The sequence below is a fragment of the Porites lutea genome, chromosome 2, assembly GCF_958299795.1.
Source record: "Porites lutea chromosome 2, jaPorLute2.1, whole genome shotgun sequence".
NCBI classification, from domain to species: domain Eukaryota; kingdom Metazoa; phylum Cnidaria; class Anthozoa; order Scleractinia; family Poritidae; genus Porites; species Porites lutea.
In genome coordinates this window covers 49,413,957-49,423,752 of record NC_133202.1, presented here as the reverse complement: position 1 = coordinate 49,423,752, position 9,796 = coordinate 49,413,957, and the positions used below count along the sequence as shown (strand labels likewise).

At 37.6% G+C, this 9,796-nt stretch overlaps 1 protein-coding gene and 1 pseudogene across 1 annotated transcript; one reads left to right on the top strand and one right to left on the bottom strand.

Moving 5' to 3' along the window:
- Positions 1-2,647: 2,647 nt before the first annotated feature.
- LOC140927143 (uncharacterized) lies at positions 2,648-4,857 on the bottom strand (annotated as a pseudogene).
- Positions 4,858-8,157: 3,300 nt separating this feature from the next.
- LOC140927142 (olfactory receptor 11A1-like) lies at positions 8,158-9,215 on the top strand. The gene has a single exon (XM_073376794.1). It carries the CDS (start codon positions 8,192-8,194, stop codon positions 9,122-9,124), a length of 933 nt encoding a protein of 310 aa, XP_073232895.1. The 5' UTR covers positions 8,158-8,191; the 3' UTR covers positions 9,125-9,215.
- The last annotated feature ends 581 nt before the right edge of the window (positions 9,216-9,796 follow it).

The following is a 9,796-nucleotide window of genomic DNA, read 5'->3' as shown; positions in this document are numbered from 1 at the left end:
GTGGTCATTAAAATATAGCACGCAAACTGCGTTGATAAACATAGTTAGACAACAAAATATAACATTAAACTTCATTGCCCCCGCAGGGATTTCGCCCAGAAGGCGAAATCCCGAGGAGGCACTCTAGTAACTCGCGCGTATATTGAGGAAAGTGCTTACAGTTGAAATATACAGTCAAACAGTCAATATAGAAAAAATCTCGATTTGCTTGAACAGGGGCCGCGAGAAATCAGTAGGTAATGATGAGGTTTCTATTGTTTGCGCCCGCAAGTACGAAATGGTTAGGATGACGTAAAGACAGAAAATCCCTAAGGGACCGCTTAGGTAGATTTTGTGACATTTATTGTACAGTCATACTTCATTATAACTGTTATTAGTGACATTCTGTGGAGCAGTTGTTTTAAAAGTTATGGACCAAAGGCCATTCGTTAAGCGCAGATGAAGTTATAAGGTGCGTACTGTGTATATATAAACACTTGCAGAGTTTGCGAGACACGAGTTCACAAATCTTTGATTGGAAACCTTGCCAGACACTCTTTCTTTCACTTTGACCGGAATAAGACTCAGCCCCAAACAAGCAAGACGAGTGAGAAACGGCTAGCTAGATTACAGAAATTCACCGACAATCAAATTCTGTGCTGCCTTATTCCCCGCTCACAGATGTCCTTCAGCTATAAAGTTGAAGACTAGAATGTGCGAGCGTGAATTGATCCTTTTAATTTAATTTCTAAGGCTTACTTTCCGGCAAATAAAATGGACTGAATGTAAAAAGTGAAAGTGAAATCGCGAAAAATTCAACTTCTAATTAAATCTTTCTTATGGTTTAGAATAAACTATCCTCGAAACTGAGAATGTTTTGATCAAAGCTGTGTAAATCGAACTAAAACTGTGCATGGAACCTTGCTTTTCCTGTAGTTATCTCACCTATTGTATGGAATAATAATAATAATAATAATAATAATAATGATAATAATAATAATAGTTTATGAACTTATTGTGCGCAGCTTAACATAAGAATGATCAGCTGCGCATTACAACTACATTACTTAAAAGAAACAAATAAAAGATAATGCATTAAAAAATAAAATAAAGTAAATAAAAAAATAAAAAATATATATATGCATGCAAGTAAGAAGTGAATATATATAGAGAAAAAAGATAAGTCTTAATATGCGCCTTAAAACTGTTCACATTAGTAATCGCACGAAGTTCTTTTGGAAGAGAGTTCCAGAGCCTTGGCGCTGCTACCATAAAAGCTGTATCACCTAACGTCTTCGATCGAGCAGCTGGCATAGAAAGTAAAACACTATCTGAAGATCTAAGGTTATATAAGGACGGTTTAAATGTTAGTAAATCGCATAGATATTTAGGAGTAAGGCCGTGAATTGCTATGAACGTAATAAGCAGTATCTTAAATTCTATCCGGGCTTCAACAGGAAGCCAATGCAGACCACGAAGAAGGGGTGAGATGTGGCAAAACCTAGGAGCATTACAAACTAGCCTGGCTGAGGCATTCAAAACTCTCTGGAATTTGTTAAGCTGGTAGTTGGGCAGCCCATATAAAAGACTGTTACAATAATCAACACGAGATGTAATAAATGCATGGACAAGCATTTCCGTTGATTCTCGAGACAAATACTTGCGAATGCGTTTGATATTATGCAAATGATAAAAGGCAACACCACATAACTTGCTAATATGAGTTGACACTGTGAGCTGCTTATCAAACCATGAGCCTAGGTTTCTAGCTACAGTTACAGGACAAACATCAGTCGACCCAACCCTGATGCAATTGATGTTAACCTTGGCCAGCTGCTGCCTAGTACCTATAATTAAAAATTCTGTTTTATCATCGTTTAACATAAGATTATCTGAAATCATCCAACTCTTAGTGTCACTGATACAGTCAGTCATGGACTTGATGGCAAAATCAGCATTCGCAGATCGATTGGGGCTGAATGATACATGCAACTGTGTATCGTCCGCGTAGCAGTGAACTTGTGGGAGGTGGCGTTCAACGATCTGAAACAGTTTACGCGTGTAGATAGTGAAAAGCAAGGGGCCCAAACATGATCCTTGAGGAACAACTTGTTTTAAAGGAAACTGATCTGAGAGACTACCATTTACAGAGACACGCTGGAACCGGTCAGATAGATACGATTTAAACCAGTCAAGCGCATTGTCAGTTATTCCCAAATCAGACTCAAGACGACCAATCAGCTTATCATGATGTATCGTGTCAAAAGCTGCACTTAAATCTAATAATACAAGCAAGGTGACATGTTGCTCATCCCTAGACGTCAAAATATCATTTTTAACTTTAAGTAAGGCCGTCTCCGTGCTGTGTTGCTGTTTATACGCCGATTGAAGCAGAGAATGTAAACTGTTGGCAGTCAGATGCTCCATAAAGTGCTCAGCCCCAGCCCTCTCCGACAATTTAGAAATATAAGAGAGGTTACTGACTGGACGGAAATTTTTGAACGCAAAGTCCAAACCAGGCTTCTTGAGAGATGGTAACACAAGCGCCTCTTTCCAGGCCTCAGCAAATCGACCGGTGTCAAAAGAGAGGTTGATCAGCTTAGTGATAACTGGCAATAGAACATCCAGCAACTTGAGAACAATCGGAGTGTGAAAATCTTCATTAAATAAATAAATAAAGTGTCTTTATTGTTCAAAAGATAAAATTACATATCTTATGTTACATTTAAATATAACAATGTTAATGGGCTAAAGTATGTCTCTAAATAAGATTAGTGTATGCATAGAAACAAATACAAAAATCGAATACAGAAAGTACACTATTTACAAGGCTACATTATACTTAAAGACAATTCTATTAAAGAATGTATTCTTAAAACGGTCCGTGTGAATGGCAGGCATCGCGGGAGATTTATTCCTTAAGTTGTATCTTGTAATCTTAGTCTCAGGGAAGTTAGCTCCAAGAGGGTGGTTCGAGATTCTAGAAACCTTCCTACAAATTCTATGATCTTGCACGTTAAGTGATTCACCTATAAAAACTGCTGGGCTATGGTTAGCTCTGATTCAGAGGCCCCATACACAGAAAAAGCATAAGTAATATTAGGTAGAACCAGAAACTCATAAGGGGTTGAAACGTGTAACTCGCGTTCAATGCTCGTGAATATTCACTTTTACCATATTTGGAAACCTTAGTGACAGATATCCGTTTTCAACACAATGGCTGCCGCGCGATCACCATGCAGATATTTTAAGACAAGAGTTCTGCATTTCAGGCTTAAAATACACCGTTAAAATACAAAAAAATGGAAAGAGACAGTTCAAAAGAATGCTCAGTTTTCATTTTGTGGAGGAAGGGGAGCTTTTCATTAAGAAATCCTCCTTCGAGGAATTCAACCTTGTTTTCTTCACGACGGATATCTGGCCTGTTTTGAAATGCAACCAAGGCAGTGAAGTTTTTGCTGAATTTTCAGGTACATTTTGCACTCTATAGCCAAGACAATTACATTTTTGAAAGGGAATTTATGTATTTTTAAATGTTTCATAGAAGTTTTATAAAATTTTCTCTTCGGCGCTGACGAAAAATTACAAAATGTGCCCCGATTTGCGATGGATTTTGTGTTGAATTTTGCCATGTGCTCATGCAGCCGATTTCACTTGCGTGAACGGATCCACGATCGAGATAGTGTTTTCCGAATTGCTTTAAAGGATTAACTTTTTGAATTTTTAATAAAAGTTTTCAAGAAACGGCTTCTCTGTCTACTGTTTTGAGTTTGTTCATTCATAAAATTAGCTCAAAACAGGATCGTGACTACAACATCCAAGCTGAATTTAAGCTTAAATGCTTCTCACATTCATTACACGCATCACTTTTCGCGAAGAGGCCAGGTTCAGGTTTTGGACACTTTTCGATACGCAGCTAATCAATTTTATTCGAAAATATTTTTTACTGTTTATTCTAGACTTTTAATAAAAGAATTTTAAAATCCTATTTGCATTATAAGTTTACTGTGCAGAGGGTCAACGGGGCATCGGTTTTTGGAAGTGACAACTTCAAGAAGTTGCGAGGACGTCAAAGGATTTCATAATGTTACGTTTGGCCTGGGTGGTAAGGCAACAATATCCTGCTCAGTGTTTCGGTAAGATTCCTGGTTTCAACCTTTGAAAGCTTTCTCGGCTTTCGGGAGTTTTCCCCCGTTTGTCGGCCATTTTTTTAAGCGAGCGCGGGAACCTGAAGTAAAACTACGTCTCTTTGTTTACGAAGTTTGATTGGTCAGTTATCTCTTCTCGTTCCAAATATGGTACTTTTGAAAATGAATAATCACGAGCATCGGACAAAGCAAACATCTGAGAGTTACACGTTTCAACCCCTTATGAGTTTCTGGTAGAACTATGGAAGAGAATAAATGGTCTACTTCTGCTTGGCTACATCCTTCTCTTCGGAGGCATCTGATGACATACAGTATTCATTAGCTTTACATAACTTTTCCTTAAGGTGAGTGCTGAATTTGCAGTTCGACTGAAATGCGAGACCTAGAATGGTTACTGTACTAGTCTGTGGTGTGCCTAAAATACTATTGTAGGCCTCGGCAGTGGGTCGTTTTTTATACATAATAAGCTCTTTACATTTTGTAGAATTCGAATTCATTCTATTTTGGCCTGCCCAATGTACAAACTGATTTATTAAGTCTGCAGAGTGATCTATATTATCATATACCGGAGCAATAATCGTACAGTCATCTGCATATTTAAAACCAAGTGTCTCGTTCCCTAATTTAATCTCCAGATCGTTAAGAAATATATTGAACAAATAAGGTCCTGAAACACTACCCTGGGTTGGGCCTTTGTTTACTGTTTTCCAATTACAAACGGAACTGCCTGAAGTAACATGTTGTTTTCTATTTCGCAAAAAACCTAACCACCAATTTATAATATACTAATATACGGGTTAAGAGGTAGACTCTTAAGTTTCTCAACAAGGAGTTTGTGGCTCACAGAGTCAAAGACCTTACTAAAATCCATCGCGAACATCCGCACTGCCTTATACTTGGGATCAAGAAGAAGGCCAAGGCAGACGGTACTACAAGGACAAAAAGGCCACTTTCGATAGATTAGAATTCATCATAAAAATGAGTTCTAGAGGACACAAACAAAATTAAGATAAGATAAATAGAGGATATTACATGGCCGCGCGCAGATACGAAATTTCTCTTCGAGTTTTGAAAAATATTTCACTCGTTCGCTGCGCTCACTCTTGAAATATTTTTTCAACACGGGAAGAGAAATTTCTTATCTCCAAGCGGCCATGTAATGTTCTATTTATTATATAAACACCAATGAAATACCAGGCCATTTCACGTTAATAGCTTTTTGGTGTGAAAGGCGGGATTTATGATGTAGCCATAACAACGGTGATATTTTCACATGTGAAGATAACATGTTATTTTCACATGTGAAGATATCAAGTTTTCGCGCGAAAGCTGATCTGGTATTTCATTGGTGTTTATATAATAAGCGACTTTATTTGACAAGGGTTACACGTGACAGTAATTACAATTACTGATAAACTTGTGGCCCTCTAAATATAAACATGCCAATAAATAAATAAATAAATAAATAAATAAAGGACTAAACATGTTATTCGATTTTTTTTTTCAAGCCTCCCTAGACTCTCCATCATGTCAAATGTTATAATATTTGAAATGGGCTTATTGTGGTAAAGAAAAGTCGAAATATTCATTTAGTTAAGCTCGCATGTTGACATTTTCAGAAACGCAGTGCGTGGCATAAAGTCAATTAACATAATAAACAGCAATAAGATAAAAGCAAACATAGAATAGTTCTAAGAGAGAAACGAATAGCAACTCAACTCTGGGCAAAGTTGGTTTCTATGAAATCTGAAGGTTTTACGTCTTAGTCAACTTTCCATTGCTTACTTAAATAATTAAACCGCCACTTTAAAAGCTTTTTTAAAATTAACTTCATCTGTTGTTTGGCTCCCAAAGGGATATTACTGCATGTGTAATAACCTCTCTCAAATAAGCAGGTGTTGCATTTATTAGGCTATGATGGACACTACCAGGCTTCCTCTAATATATACTTGAAGTATTAAAATTCATGGTTACTAATAAGACAGAAAATTTCACCTGTTTATCTTGCACTAATTTCCTTTAAGAAGTTACGCACAATTCTAAATCCTAGCGATAATAGTCAAAAACAGAGAAAAGAAGACAAGGAAATGAAACATTTTTACCATAGAAGACTGTAAAGGAGTTAACTTTTCGATCGTAAGTGTTGATACGTCGTTATTCTACTGATTCTATTGTTACTTGTATAATTACTCGCCATATATTGTCGATTGATCCTGTTGAAAGGTTTCCTAGAAATAGAACAATACTTATTTTATGGGATCAACAACCGAAACGTATTTTACTTGAAACTTTGTCTTTTTATCATTAACAGTAAGAAATCATTTGCGTCAGTTGCGCAAACTGAAACTTTTTCTTTTACGAAAAGTAAGTAGACGTTGTAAGCTCATCGTGTATATGTAAAGAGACCACTGAATCTAAATTCTAACATATTAACTAGACTCATGCCATAGCCATTTAGCCATATATGAGTTCTTTCAATTTCGATTTTATTTTGTTGCGCGTGAGACGTGCGTGGATCGCAGAGCGACGCAGAAACACAAGCTGTGGCTTGTTAAGATATGGTTGGTGTCAGTAATGACGTCATCAAGCGACCAACTATGTCCGTTGTTTTGACTGTCTTCACGGCCGTTTCGGCGATCAATAAATGGTTCTGACAATATATGTCGAACGTGGAAGTATTTTCTGATCATAAACCACTAAGGCAATTTAATTTGGTCCGGTGGCTGTATGTACAATTAAGAGCAAATTCGAGATAAAAGAACATTAGTTCAGGTGCATCTCACTTTGAATTCATGTTACACTGAGGCTTTCTTTGAGCACAACGTAGAGTCTCACGAGGGTTTTTAAGAGTGGTAGTTAATTCCATGGGAATTATATCGTGCCATGCCGAGCCTCGTCAGAATCTTATATTTATATGCATTAATGGATATGTTATCTTACGGCCACCTACACTTGATCAACTTAAACTTAAATCAACTTAAATCAACTTTTAGTATTTAAGGCTAAGTTGCTCCCTTCGAAAATATTTCAACTATATCCGGGAGAGATGAATCCCAGCTCTAAGGCCGCCTTATATGGAGAAAATGTCAGGAGAAAATGTGTCCCTTAGTAGCAATGTCATCCTCCAAGCTAGGCAAGTCTTCTTTCCAGGCTCTAAGATAGTCTGCTGAATTGAGAAAGCTCAAACGAGAAAAAAAAAAACGGGAGAAAACTGCCAACTTTTCGCGTGCCTTTTACTTTCGCGTCTTGCCCACTCTCTGAGAGCCTGCTGGAACAGGCTAGTGTTTATATGAAGAGAAAGTTGACCCTCTGCTCGAGGCAACAGCGCGCGCACATTCTCTTATTTTCTCGTCTTGAAAGGGAGAAAAGTTGACCCGGCTATTAAGTAGGGTGACCTAGCCGAACCAACATTTTGTTTTAGTCATATAAACGGTTCGCCACGTAGTAGTTTTAAGTGAAAAGGTAAGGGGTGTTCCAAGCCAGTCTACTTCAATTAAGCGCTCTTAAGAGAGTAGACGACAGACTAAAGCTGAAAAATTTTAACTAACGCAAGTTTTAGGTTAGCTGTCACAAAGGTCTTGCACGTATGCTAGGGTGGTGCGTGAATTAAAGTTAAATATAAGTACACATTTATGTGCTTTTTGCTAAAATTAAATAGAACTATTAAAGCTGCAACTTATACTTAGATTAAAATCCATGTTTACCGATGGTCTGTTGTGTATATTTTGTCACCTGTGATTCTTATCTTGGAAAAAAAAAATTCACATGACAGGCTAGAGCGGTCACCAAGAATAGTTCTGTCGTCGTTAAAGATATTTATTTTTGTTTTTATTAAGCCAGGTCTCAGGAAACGCCGTGCAATGTGTGTTTCCCCTCTTAACTCGTCGTAGAAATCCACTAACCCCATGGTTCCGTTCGTTCTTCTCCTTGAACATTGGTCATTATTTGTAAATTCGGTTTTTTGTTTTATAACATTCTTTTTTCCCACTGTTTGCCTAGATAATAAAGTTACGTGAATGGAAGAGAAAGCAACACTCACTGTTGGATAAATAGTACATTTGAGGATGAACGAATGCAGTGTTTTCAATGATTGTTATGTGCTTTCTGAAACAGAAGAATGCCGGATATGGTTTGCAAGTTATGTCACTGCAATAGTTTTCATTGTTTTATTAAACGCCTTTACACTCGCCACCTTTTCAAGTAACCACGAATTACGCAAACACAGTACGTACCTGATAATAAATCTGACTGTGGCTGATTTACTATTTGGAACTGCTGAAGGCCTGTTATTCATATTGGAACCAGCTATCCTTGAGAGGTACCTGCCATGTTCTACAGAAGAGTGGTTCAGCTGGCAAGAACTTATGTTACTGACTTTGTATTTCCTATTTCCGGTAGCCTCCTTAGTCTATATTTTATTGATTTCTTTAGAAAGGTTACACGCTACAATATATCCTTTCAAGCACTGCCTTATTGGAGGAAAGGTTTACTTCAGGATTATTGCTTTTAGTTGGTTGTTGGCTTTCCTTCTAGCCTTTGTGTTTGCTTTTCTTTTTTTGCGTTTGTCGTTTGTATTCCCATACATATATGCATCTTTCGCGTTCATCACCCTTCTAATTCTCGCAGTCTCTTATGTTAGGATTATTCTAAACGTCAAGAAACATCCTCACTCGGCACAGAATTTTGGCGCGTTACTTTCGGAGGAGAGAAAACTATCGCTAACTTTATTTATAATGACTGTGGCCTCGTTTCTGACCATTCTTCCTGCCGTTTTTTGGGATGCCACAATTAACCACTTGTCGCTAGATCAAGTTTCACCAACGATAGATGATCGTATCTCTTATACTTTTGACGCATTATATTTATTCAGTCCTATCTTGAACCCCCTTATTTATGCTATAAGAATGCAGGAGTTTAGGAAAGCAGCTAAGAAAATTATCTGTAAGAAAAAATCAGAATCAATGGGGATCGAACCTGTTGAAAGGCTTGCTATGTAGCGGTCTGTCCTTCAGCCAAAACGCTTTGCGTCTATTAGCCAAGTTAGCCGCTTTTGAGTATCATATTCTCGTTAGAATTTCTGTCCTTTGTCTAGTTCTTCTGCCAGCAAAATCCGCTACATTCACTTGAGTCCCCACAATCCAATAGCTGTCAGTTGATTCCCTCGTGTCAGGTACTCCTGATTCCGGAATCAGGAATCTTTGCTTGTGGAATCCAGAATAAATTTTTTTCCGATGTCTGCTTGTGGCATCCAACGTCCTGGGCTTTGGAATCTGTAATGCAGCTTGAATTATCAGGGATCCTGCAAACGATTGGAATCCGGAATCCAACCAAGTTGATTCTTGTTGTCGAATTTAAGGAAGAGCGCTAACTGCGTGGGGTTGGACGCATTTGACTAGAAAATTTGAGCATTACGTTTTGAGCGTCACTCTGAAAATCAAAGCTTTATATACCTTATTATGTTTCATGTTTAATTTCTATACTCCTGTTTATTTTGCAAGACATGATGCAACAACAACAAGTTCTAAACGGTTTTAAATGTATGGGAGCCTGGCCTTAAGAAGTAACCAGGCCTCTAAATTAGTAACCAAGCATTCAAATGAGCTGAATCCTGAAGGCCTTTCAGGAAAGCAGTTGAGATTTGAGACATTTTTTCTAATAGACTTTTTTTG

Coding starts and splice junctions, on each gene's coding strand:
- LOC140927142 (XM_073376794.1), top strand. CDS start 8,192: ATGAACGAATGCAGTGTTTTCAATGATTGTTATGTGCTTTCTGAAACA.